Raw genomic sequence first — 13,352 nt, forward strand, 5'->3', positions numbered from 1 at the left:
AACTTGTGGTGACAGTAAGGAAGGCTAATGGATCTCTGTGTATTTGAAGAGGAGGGAGAGGGTTTTTCAGAAGTGAGCTGAAAGTCAATAGCCCCCTTGATATCCTGTTAATTCAAGTTTGATTTCTTTGGTTTTTACGTAGAAGGTCAAAGTGAACTTTACCAAAAAGGGTTTGTTGCATTCTTGCCCTTTGCAGTTCCCAGACCAAACAATTGTGATTTTGTGGCTTTTAAAATCAATTCTGCTGGTTCAGGTCATAAAAACTGAGATATACCGAAACAGAGAGAAAAAAAGAGGTTTATTTTTAAGTCATTGGGATTTATTTTTTAAGGGCCATGTATGATTTGTTGTATTTTTATGGGTTTTTCATCTTCCAGAAGGGTTTCTGATTATCCATGTCCAGAAACGGCAATGTCTTGTTGGAGACAAAACAGCAATTGTGGGCAAGTGCAATCTGACTGATCCAAACCAGCAGTGGAGGTGGACAGAGGATGAGAAGCTGCTCCATGTTAGATCTGGCCAGTGTTTGGGCATCTCCAAGTCCTCTGCTGCATCATCCCGCAGCATCTTCATAGACTGCCCTCGGGCACCCAGCTGGATCTTCCACAACACGGAAGGGCTCCTCCAGGTGGCAAACACCTCTCTCTTTCTCACAAAACAAGGCCAGAGGGTAATGATCAAGATGGGTAGGAAATACCCCCATAGCTGGAAGCAAATAGATGTCGATGACAAGGGAAAAACTGCCTATGAAAATCTGTGCCCACACAAAGGTGAGCTTATCCTTTCAGGCAGTGTCCTGGGAGTTATGGTACCAATCCTGTCTCTGTTGCACCCACTTACATTTTAAGGACTATGACATTACTTATGGGAGGTTAATTTAAAGGATTGTTCAGAATCCAAAATCAGAGTGCCTTAAAAAGACGAGTTTTAAGACAGCCATGATAGCTGCCTTTCTAACATTCAGTGTTTTTGATAGTCTAGGTGATATTTTCAGACTGAGTGTTCCCTTTTCTGTTTCATTTTTGGGCCCAAATCTTTATGTATAGGCTTAATCCACCAGACTCTTGTGCTATTTACTTCCCAAAAAAAGAAGAATATAATTTTTGGTGCTGCTTTCATGTCGTTTATACCAATGTTAAATTATTCAGATCCTCCTCATCCACTTTATCATAGATATGCACGTTTCAAAAATCTACCAAAAGGGGCAAACAGTCATCTGAAAAATGGGGTAGATAGAGTACAACCTCACTGATAACCTGAATGCTTGTTTCCAATGAACAAAGAGCCTACACATTCTATTGCTTACGCAGCAGTATCACTATACCAATATGGGGAATATTCCCTGTAACGAACACAAAATCCTGAACTGAACCCAAACCTATGGAAATACTGGTTATAAGGTTTTAAGATGTATATGTCTGTGTGCGTACCTCTGTATGTGGCATGTGTTTATATACAGCTATAACATAAAATGTGGGGAGAAAGGGTCTGAATGTTGTTTAATCATCTAAGTTAACAGCTCTTGCTTTGTTGTTTATTTGTTAGAGTTCACAGTAGCACTTTTCAGTATTGTTCTGTGCTTTGATTTAGCAGTGCACTAAACTAAATCATAATGACCTAGCTAGCTAGCTCTTTATTACAGAGACAATAAGCTGCATCTCATGTGATTTATTCCATCCTTTAAAAAAAATTGCTTTAAAATAGACACATGAATGTGTCATATGACCATCTGACATTTTTTAGGACGTTTAAAATAAAAGAAGAGTCATATGTGCTCTAGAGATTGGCAGAACCACACACTTTGTATCCAAACACTTGTAAGAAGTCAGATTTGAAATTGAAATCCGAATTCAAATTTTCCCAAAGTTCAGGATGTTCATATCTGGTGTTTGGATTCGGCCTATTATAGAGATAGTTGCACTTCCTGGGTTTGGAGCTTGACCCAGCTCAAATTTTGTTAGATGTTTGGGTAGAGATTCAGTGTGGTTTTCTTTTTTTGCAAGACTGAATCATTCCTTTGCCAAAACCTCACTATTCTTCTCTCGCAATCTCTACTGTTGGATCTGTTTCACTTTGCATAAATAATTAAATATTAATCAGCCCAGAGAGAAGGGAAAAACTTCCCAGGGCACTCACTAGGGATGTGGGAGACAGAGGTTCAAGTCCCTGCTCTGCTAACTCTCACATTCCAGGTCAATAACGGGGTCAACAAACATGTGGACAAGGGGGATCCAGTGTACTTAGATTTCCAGAAAGCCTTTGACAAGGTCCCTCACCAAAGGCTTGTATGTAAATTAAGTAGTCATGGAATAAGAGGGAAGATCCTTTCATGGATTGAGAACTGGATAAAAGACAGGGAACAAAGGGTAGGAATAAATGGTAAATTTTCAGAATGGAGAGGGGTAACTAGTGGTGTTTCCCAAGGGTCAGTCCTAGGACCAATCCTATTCAATTTATTCATAAATGATCTGGAGAAAGGGGTAAACAGTGTTGTGGCAAAGTTTGCAGATGATACTAAACTGCTTAAGATAGTTAAGACCAAAGCAGACTGTGAAGAACTTCAAAAAGATCTCACAAAACTAAGTGATTGGGCAACAAAATGGCAAATGAAATTTAATGTGGATAAATATAAATTAATGCACATTGGAAAAAATAACCCCAACTATACATACAATATGATGGGGGCTAATTTAGCTACAACTAATCAGGAGAAAGATCTTGGAGTCATCGTGGATAGTTCTCTGAAGACATCCACACAGTGTGCAGTGGCAGTCAAAAAAGCAAACGGGATGTTAGGAATCATTAAAAAAGGGATAGAGAATAAGACGGAGAATATCTTATTGCCCTTATATAAATCCATGGTACGCCCACATCTTGAATACTGCATACAGATATGGTCCCCTCATCTCAAAAAAGATATATTGGCATTAGAAAAGGTTCAGAAAAGGCCAACTAAAATGATTAGGGGTTTGGAATGGGTCCCATATGAGGAGAGATTAAAGAGGCTAGGACTTTTCAGCTTGGAAAAGAGCAGACTAAGTGGGGATATGATAGAGGTATATAAAATCATGAGTGGGGTGGAGAAAGTGAATAAGGAAAAGTTATTTACTTGTTTCCATAATATAAGAACTAGGGGCCACCAAATGAAATTAATGGGCATCAGGTTTAAAACAAATAAAAGGAAGTTCTTCTTTACACAGTGCACAGTCAACCTGTGGAACTCCTTGCCTGAGGAGGTTGTGAAGGCTAGGACTATAACAGGGTTTAAAAGAGAACTAGATAAATTCATGGAGGTTAAGTCCATTAATGGCTATTAGCCAGGATGGGTAAGGAATGGTGTTCCTAGCCTCTGTTTGTCAGAGTGTGGAAATGGATGGCAGGAGAGAGATCACTTAATCATTATCTTTTAGGTTCACTCCCTCTGGGGCACCTGGCATTGGCCACTGTCGGTAGACAGGATACTGGGCTGGATGGACCTTTGGTCTGACCCAGTATGGCCATTCTTATGTTCATATGTTCTTCTGTGAGTGTTCTAACCCCTGGGCTATTGGCTATTCTGGCATGGGTATCGTCTTCTCTCTGGTTTTAGGGAAAAGTTTCAAAGGCCCTTGGTTTCATCCCCATGTGGAATTAAACCAAATTTCAAAACCTCCATTTATTTCTGGAAATGGAGTTTTTTTCCAGCTAGCCTTAGTATGGAGAGTAAATACAGCATATGCAGAAGTGGGGGACAGCAAGAGAAGATCTCAAATGTTTGGATTAAGTGTATATATTTCAGGGGATCTATTCAGTTAAACTGAATCATAGAGCATTTTGAAATTTGTCTGTCACTAATCTACTTGGAACCAGACTGCAATGTTGCTGGGTCTCCTGAGTCTTGCATGACTTACAAATGGAAATATGGGCGACTGAGGGATCACAAAAGCTCACACTCTGGCTCCACAACAGCCCTGTGCATGATTTTCAAGTGGCACTATTATAGAATTGCACCAAAACTTTATGACCTGTAGATTATTCGGTAGTTACAAGATCTGGTAGCTGTTAGGTAAAAAAGGTGAAAGGTCATTACTACCACAGAGGAAATAGCCTAAATAATTGTCCACAGATAATTGCAGGGCCAGTACCGTTGTGATCTGTGGACAGCTGGCAAATGAGAAAAGAATGGTAAACTTGTCAAATGATTTGTGATTATTCACTCAGCTCTAGTAATCACCATGTAGCCTATATTCTGGTTTAGAAGACAGTAATATTGCATTACCCTCCTCTATGGTATTGATATAGACCTATCCTGCTGTTCTTACTGCAGCAAACATTCCCGTGTTTTTCCTAGGAGTGAAAACTTCAGGCCTGAGCCCAATCTAGATAAAACACTTACACCGTAAAGATAAAATAGATTTATCATGTATTGAGTACTTAGTGCAGCGTTTCTCAAATGCGGCCACCAGGCCACCGCTTTTCTTGTGGCCACAGCCTCCTGGGCAGTGATGGGGGGGAGGGGGATGCAAAGCAGTGGCCCCTCCCCAGGGGCCACCAGGAGTGGTTGGGCCCTGCCCCCCTCTGGAGAGACACAAGCTGAAGAAGCAGGCAGCCAGTGAGTTCCCCACCTTCTCAGAGTCAGTGGGGTTCGGCTTCAGCCCTTGGGTGGCAGGCTCCAGCGCCTGGGCTTTGGGCTCTGTCCCCAAGCCCTGTCCCCTGGGCATGGGCTTCAGGCTCCATTCCCTGGCTGCGTGGTGATGGACTCTGGCCCCAAGCTCACCCCCGCAACACCTGTACCCCCCCCCGTTGCCTCCCCCAGTGCCCCATCACCCTTGGCCCCTGCTGCCTCTGTACCCACCTCCCCACCCAAGGCTTAATTTGTCCCTGGGCTTGCTGGGGCTGAGTGAGTCTGCTGTGAAAAGTGATCTTTGTGTGTTTGTTAGTATCACTTTTCACAGCACACTTAGTAGCTAGCAAGTCTTAAAAAAAAGAAAAAGAAACAATAAGAAGAAGACAAGAATGTTCAAAGCACCTTATTTGTGTTTCTATTCTGTTTAGATCCCCTAAAGAATAGAGACAACTGTACACTATTTTTATGATGGAGTCTGCAAAAAAAAACCCTACATAGATACATTACAATGATTTGGACGTGTATCTGTGCATATTTATTTTGTTTTTCCTAAAGTTAATTACGTTTTTTAGGGGAAAAAGTCACAGTGGCCACCAGCAAGAGTTGGTGGCTACACTCTGAGGCCACCAAAAAATTTATTGCAAGAACCCCTGCCTTAGTGTGCTCAGCTCCTCAAAGACACAGAAGAAGAGGAGGGGAAATGTGCACCAAATACAACATCATTATATCCTCTGTCTGTTTAGTCTGCAACTTCAGCTAGACAAAACAGGAGATAACAAATAAGCAAAATCACTCATTGTCAGCTGCTCTTGGTGCAATCTGTCTAAGGGACCCAGCTTTTCCTGGTCCCCTTCAGTTCAACCGCTCCATAAATTCTTAGCTTAAATTGAGTCTATCAGCCCTTAAACTCCAGAGCTTGCCATCTCCTTTTGTCTCCTTGTGGGTTTCTTAGACCCAGCCTGAAATGGAGGTAGGTGACCCTCTACTATGCCAGGCTTTTCTACCTCCCTTCCATCTCTGTTCGCCCTCATTTATAGATGGGCTTGTTTTCCTTATGGGTCACAGCTGTGGGTCCATGTCTCTGTGATGGGAAGTTCTGGCAGCTGCACAGGGGGAGTGATCAGCCTGATTGCCTGTAATTAGGGGACACTCTCCTCTCCCTTCTGCCTTTGCTCAGTATGGGGTTTGCTAAACCCCATTACACTGTACACTTTGACATTCAGCCAGGTAGTGCCAAAATTTCTTGTTTCCATTTTCCCCACTCCCTTCCACTTTATCTGCTCCTTTTCACCATCTGTCTCTCATCCAGACCCTCCCCTCTAAAACAGTACCCTTCTGCACACCTTTGATGTGCCTGTCCTCTTTTATTATCTCAAACATTGGACTGAGTCTTGGAGGATTACATCATGGGGAGACTAAAGCCAAAAGGGCTTGATCCTGCACCCTTTAAAGTCAATGGTAAACCTCACTTTGACTTCAGTGGAGCAGGATCAGGTATAAAGTAGCCAGCTAGCCAGAAGAAGCACTCAGTAATCCCCAAATGGAGGTAAGCCTCATCCCAAGGTTTTTTGTTGGTTTAAAATGTAGGTTACACTGAAAATAGAAGTGATAGAAAGCGTTCTTCTATGTGCCGGCCACCTTCTTGCTGAGGCTGTTAGAACAATGCTTTTCTGGTCTGTCAAAATTCCAGTGGCTCAGATGTTCACCACTGTCTATAAGCTACTTACCATCCACCATCCCCAGTTGGAGCTCCTGGTTAGCACAAGTGAGGCGCTAAAGGAGTTCCCCCTCTAATCTGACTGAAGCATACACATTTTTGGTTTACAAATTAGTATATGTTAGAGCTAGTCAAAAAAATTATGAAACATTTTTACACACACATAAAAATTCAAAAGTTTTCACATAGTATTTTTGTCAAAATTTCAAAGAATTTCAACCAGCTTCAGTGTATGCCTTTAACGAAGCAATATGAGGCATCATGCGCTGAACATGAAACAAACGGTGTCTGACCATTGCTTTGAATTAGAAAAGTATTTTTAAGATATTTAGAAAAATATAAAAAGAAAAGGAGTACTTGTGGCACCTTAGAGACTAACAAATTTATTTGAGCATAAGCTTTCGTGCGCTACAGCTCACTTCATCGGATGCATTCAGTGGAAAATACAGTGGGGAGATTTATATACATAGAGAACATGAAACAATGGGTGTTACCATACACACTGTAACCAGACTGATCACTTAAGGTGAGCTATTACCAGCAAGAGAGCAGGGGGAGGGGGGGAACCTTTTGTAGTGATAATCAAGGTGGGCCATTTCCAGCAGTTGACAAGAACGTCTGAGGAACATTGGGGATGGAGGGGGAATAAACATGGGGAAATAGTTTTACTTTGTGTAATGACCCACCCACTCCCAGTCTCTATTCAAGCCTAAGTTAATTGTATCCAGTTTGCAAATTAATTCCAATTCAGCAGTCTCTTGTTGGAGTCTGTTTTTGAAGTTTTTTTGTTGAAGAATTGCCACTTTTAGGTCTGTAATCGAGTGACCAAAGAAATTGAAGTGTTCTCCTACTGGTTTTTGAATGTTATAATTCTTGACGTCGGATTTGTGTCCATTTATTCTTTTACGGAGAGACTGTCCAGTTTGGCCAATGTACATGGCAGAGGGGCATTGCTGGCACATGATGGCATATATCACATTGGTAGATGTGCAGGTGAACGAGCCTCTGATAGTGTGGCTGATGGGATTAGGCCCTATGATGGTGTCCCCTGAATAGATATGTGGACACAGTTGGCAACAGACTTTGTTGCAAGGATAGGTTCCTGGGTTAGTGGTTCTGTTGTGTGGTTTGTGGTCGCTGGTGAGTATTTGCTTCAAGTTGGAGAGCCGTCTGTAAGCAAGGACTGGCCTGTCTCCCAAGATCTGTGAGAGTGATGGGTCTTCCTTCAGGATTGGTTGTAGATCCTTGATGATGCGTTGGAGAGGTTTTAGTTGGGGCTGAAGGTGATGGCTAGTGGCGTTCTGTTATTTTCTTTGTTGGGCCTGTCCTGTCGTAGGTGACTTCTGGTTACTCTTCTGGCTCTGTCAATCTGTTTCTTCACTTCAGCAGGTGGGTATTGTAGTTATAAGAATGCTTGATAGAGATCTTGTAGGTGTTTGTCTCTGTCTGAGGGGTTGGAGCAAATGCGGTTGTATCGTAGAGCTTGGCTGTAGACAATGGATCGTGTGGTGTGGTCTGGATGAAAGCTGGATGCGTGTAGGTATGCATAGCGGTCAGTAGGTTTCCGGTATAGGGTGGTGTTTATGTGACCATCGCTTATTAGCACCGTAGTGTCCAGGAAGTGGATCTCTTGTGTGGACTGATCCAGGCTGAGGTTGATGGTGGGATGGAAATTGTTGAAATCATGGTGGAATTCCTCAAGGGCTTCTTTTCCATGGGTCCAGATGATGAAGATGTCATCAATGTAGTGCAAGTAGCGTAGGGGCATTCGGGGACAAGAGCTGAGGAAGTGTTGTTCTAAGTCAGCCATAAAAATGTTGGCATACTGTGGTGCCATGCGGGTACCCATAGCAGTGTCTCGAAGACAGCTGGGAGTGCTGGTAGCGTAGGGCCTGAGGAGGGAGTCTACGTAGCCAGACAATCCTGCTGTCAGGGTGCCAACGCCTGAGATGATGGGGCGTCAAGGATATCCAGGTTTATGGATCTTGGGTAGCAGATAGAATACGCCAGGTCTGGGTTCCAGGGCTGTGTCTGTGCGGATTTGTTCTTGTGCTTTTTCAGGGAGTTTCTTGAGCAAATGGTGTAGTTTCTTTTGGTAACCCTCAGTGGGATCAGAGGGTAATGGCTTGTAGAAAGTGGTGTTGGAGAGCTGCCTAGCAGCCTCTTGTTCATATTCCGACCTATTCATGATGACGACAGCACCTTCTTTGTCAGCCTTTTTGATTATGATGTCAGAGTTGTTTCTGAGGCTGTGGAAGGCATTGTGTTCTGTACGGCTGAGGTTATGGGGCATGAGGTTGTGAGGTTTCTATATATAGAGAAAAATATATACTCTTTAGTATAAAGTTATCAGTTTTTTACATAAAAGCTTAAAAAAATACACTGCACGTTTTCATTCTAAAAACTATGATTTCCAACTAGAGAACACTGCATTATTCCACTTGCTTTTTGTTTAACCTGAGTTCCTAAAATAAAATAAATCAACCACCATCCCTCCAAAAGAGCATTTAAGGGCAGAGTTTTTTCAGGACAATTACTACATATCTTGACAGGTTTCAGAGTAGCAGCTGTGTTAGTCTGTATCCGCAAAAATAAATTTGTTAGTCTCTAAGGTGCCACAAGTACTCCTTTTCTTTTTACATATCTTGGATGGCTAAAGTAGCGGCTTTCATCTTAGTGCATTTTTAACACTACCCAAGATACACTATAATCACCTAAAAATAGTCTGCTTCTCCGGTCTCATTGTTTAAGTAAATAGTACTTACATTATATATGTGCACTTTTAAAGAAACTCTTGCCCATCTTTATGATGATCCTAAAACCTCTAGGTCTCTCCTGAACTCCCACCGACAAATACTATGCATATAATGACTTCAGGAATAGGCCCACAATTTCGTTGTCTTTTTTGTTTAAATCCTGTATGTATTTCTCCCACAGGAATAAATAAAACTTCAGCTATAGACCCAATTATAAAGACCCAATTGGTTATAATTCCATGCTATAGTAATAGGAACCTAAGGATAAATGTGATATTTCAGTTTTGTAAAAAGAAATGGTAACATCTTCACTAAAGTTTAAGCCCTTTATTTTGATGTGTTTTTCTAACTCACAACGAGCTACAATCCCTTGAAACACAGAAAAAGAGGCGACTGAGCACAGAACTGTGCTTGCTCACAGGGGGAAATTTTGCAAGGTCTGAGCAGCCAAGAAAGTATAGAGAAGATACAGAGGAGATGAATGTGGCTGCGGTGATGCACATGTTGAAAAGTAGTCATTGTTTTTAAGGTTCATAGACATGGACAAGAGAGACTGTCCTAACAAATTTTCAATCTTTAAATCTAATCTAACAAATTCGTTGTACTTGAGTCTCATCTAACAACTGCATTGTACTTGAGCATATACTGTACTGACAAACTCATGTCTGAGTCCATATTGACAAACAGAAGCGCATCTGTTATTTCATGGGGGAGACCTTTAAAGGCATAGTTGGGAGTTAGATCTCCAATTCCCATTGACTTTCAGTGGGAGCTGGGCTTAGATATCCCTTTGTGTCTTTGAAATATCTCCCCCTTAATGACAGGTTTCAGAGTAGCCGCCGTGTTAGTCTGTATCCGCAAAAAGAAAAGGAGGACTTGTGGCACTTTAGAGACTAACAAATTTTTTTGAGCATAAGCTTTCGTGAGCTACAGCTCACTTCATCGGATGCATTCAGTGGAAAATACAGTGGGGAGATTTATATACACAGAGAACATAAAACAATGGGTGTTACCATACACACTGTAACGAGAGTGATCAGGTAAGGTTTGTCAACTGCTGGAAATGGCCCACCTTGATTATCACTACAAAAGGTTTCCCCCCCCCCCCACTCTCCTGCTGGTAATAGCTCATCTTACCTGATCACTCTCGTTACAGTGTGTATGGTATCACCCATTGTTTCATGTTCTCTGTGTATATAAATCTCCCCACTGTATTTTCCACTGAATGCATCCGATGAAGTGAGCTGTAGCTCACGAAAGCTTATACTCAAATAAATTTGTTAGTCTCTAAGGTGCCACAAGTCCTCCTTCTCCCCCTTAATGTCTTTCAATTCTACATTACATACAAGTTCTAACTAGAAAATCTATATACAAACTGTCTCTCCTGATCAAATGCAGTTACCTGTGGAACCAGCCATAGATATCCAAACTAAGTCCATTCTAATAGTTTTAGACACTGTCTAAATGTTAATTTAGAGCTAATAGCAGGATAGAAGCAAAGGATATTACTTTGTATTTCTATTTTCCTATACACTGTGTTCATGGAATGAAAAGATACCAGAAGAGGATTTCATAAAATACCTCTTCTTCCTGAAAAGTTGGCAGAATGAGGATTCTCACGGATAAGTCACAGAAACAGGATTGAACTGAGTACTCAGATTGAAAAGATAAGTATAAAAGTGACCTAAACAGGGTGATTACCCAGGGACTGGGTGCACTCATTTAATGCAATCACCTTTGGTCTCAGAACCAGAATTCAAACTAATAATGAGCAAACAGCAGAAGGCCCTGAAACTGGAAAGTTTTGGATAAATCCCCTTCCCAGGCTTGGGCTGCTCTCCAGACTTTTTGATTTGTGCCCTTCTCTGTATGGAAGTACTTTCTATACACACATATGGAGCCCCCCTCAATGAAGTTCCTCCTCATTCCCACCTGTTCAACAGCCAGGCTTTTACCCTCAATCACTTTCACCCAAGTCAAGGCCTCCTGGCTTGTCTCTCTTCTATCTATTGTTGTCTTCTTCTTCTCACAGCTTCCCTTTTTATTCCTTTTTTCCCTTCTCCCAAACCATTCTCCCTTCATGTACATCAAAATAGTTTTTCTGGAAAAAAAATCAATAGATATTCCATAATCAAGTTGTCTTTTTCTAGTTCAATGCAATGAATTTAATGCCACTGCCATATCCAAAGCCTTGTAAGGTGAAATCACCTCTTAACCCATAGAACTGGCAGTGAGCATGCAAGTTGCCCTCCTCAAACTATCTGGCCAATATGTCACAACCATGTCTCTTAGAATGAAGATTTAGTTAGTTTGTTAGTTGATCTCCCTGCTGAGATGGCAAACAAATTGCCATCCACAATTGCTGACAAATATACTCATAATTTTTTGATGTGGCTATTTGCCCAGTAGGCACTGAAATGAGACCACCAATTCATTGCACATAAGCCTCTGAACAGCTTCTGTGTGGTACAGCCTTTTTGTTACTATAGACTGGTCTGAATTGTAATTAATCTCTTAGTAGTGAAAAACTCACATAGCCTACTCCCATCATCATAGAAGGTTTAATTTCTAATAAATGATGAGTTAAAATGTAAATTCTCAATTGTAAATCTAGCAATAAACAATGTCATCTATATTGGTTGGCCTAATAATCTAGCACTGACATGGCTCTTGAATGCAACTGGAACTTTATCCTTCTCTGCACAGCTGTTAAGTGGTGGGAGCACCATGGAGGCTGCACTGTCAGCCCTAGCAGAAAGGATCACTTTGTGTTGTTCCACTAAAAACCCTCTGACCAAGGGACATTAAGGCCCAGATTCATCACTGCACTAGTGTTGAGCCCATCACAGTGAGGCAAGACAGAGACAAAGTGCCCCCCTTAACCTGGTGCTGATGGGGACCAGTGTGTCACCTGACACACAATGACCTCTATATCATCTGTGACTGTCAGGGAATAGCAATGGAAAGTCCTTGGACATAAACACATCCAACACCATCCAAAGGAAAGAGCCCCAGGAAGTTCAGGAACAGGAAAGGGAGGACTGCAGGGACACTTAGAGCCTGAAGAACTTCCTGGTGGAATAACGATACAGAGAAATTTCTTAAAGATTTTAACAGCACCAGTACTGAGACTATAGCTTCAGTCTGTCAGTCTTTGAATTCTAAGTTCTCCTATGTGGAGTTTACAATTATATTATCAATAAATAATTATTAGCAAAGAGTGAATCTGAAAAGGTTTTGTTTGGAGCAGTATCCAAAAGTGTGGATACTTCTCTAAAGTATCTGATTTTTTAAAAAAGACATGATAATAGAGGCTCAACTTAAATGTATACCCCAAATTAAAAAATACAGTAAGAGAACCAAAAAAGTGCCACCGTGGCTAAACAACAAAGTAAGAGGAGCAGAGAGAGGCAAAAAGGCATCCTTTAAAAAGTAGAAGTTAAATCCTAGTGAGGAAAATAGAAGGAGCATAAACTCTGGCAAGTGAAGTGTAAAAATATAATTAGGAAGGCCAAAAAAGAATTTGAAGAACACCTAGCCAAAGACTCAAAAAGTAATAGCAAAAAAAAATTTAAGTACATCAGAAGCAGGAAGCCTGCTAAACGACCGCTGGGGCCACTGGACGATTGAGATGTTAAAGGAGCACTCAAGGACGATAAGGCCATTGCGGACAAACTAAATTAATTCTTTCCGTCGGTCTTTATGGCTGAGGATGTGAGGGAGATTCCCAAACCTGAGCCATTCTTTTTAGGTGACAAATCTGAGGAACCGTCCCAAATTGAGGTGTTATTAAAGGAGGTTTTGGAACAAATTGATAAATTAAACAGTAATAAGTCCCCAGGACCAGATGGTATCCGCATTCTGAAGGAACTCAAATGTGAAATTGTAGAACTACTAACTATGATTTGTAACCCATCATTTAAATCAGCTTCTGTATCAGATAACTGGAGGATAGCTAATGTGACACCAGTTTTAAAAAGGGCCCCAGAGGTGATCCCGGCAATTACAGGCCAGTAAGCCTGACTTCAGTACCAGGCAAACTGGTTGAAACTATAGTCAAGAACAGAATTGTCAGACACATAGATGAACATAATTTGTTGGGGAAGAGTCAACATGGTTTTTGTAAAGGGAAATCATGCCTCACCAATCTACTAGACTTCTTTGGGGGAGTCAACAAGCATGTGGACACAGGGGATATAGTGTACTTAGATTTTCAGAAAGCCTTTGACAAGGTCCCTCACCAAAGGCTCTTAAGCAAAGTAAGCTTTCATGA

The 13,352-nt window shown here is 41.4% G+C and overlaps 1 protein-coding gene across 1 annotated transcript in view; it reads left to right on the forward strand.

Moving 5' to 3' along the window:
* PTPRB (protein tyrosine phosphatase receptor type B) overlaps positions 1-13,352 on the forward strand; it is a 107,656-nt gene that overhangs the window by 1,044 nt on the left and 93,260 nt on the right. Inside the window, exon 2 of the mRNA XM_074942052.1 lies at positions 378-770. Within this exon, the coding sequence (XP_074798153.1) occupies positions 378-770 (393 nt within the window). The remainder of the gene's footprint in view (positions 1-377; positions 771-13,352) is intronic.

This window comes from Natator depressus, chromosome 1, assembly GCF_965152275.1.
Source record: "Natator depressus isolate rNatDep1 chromosome 1, rNatDep2.hap1, whole genome shotgun sequence".
Classification (NCBI taxonomy): domain Eukaryota; kingdom Metazoa; phylum Chordata; order Testudines; family Cheloniidae; genus Natator; species Natator depressus.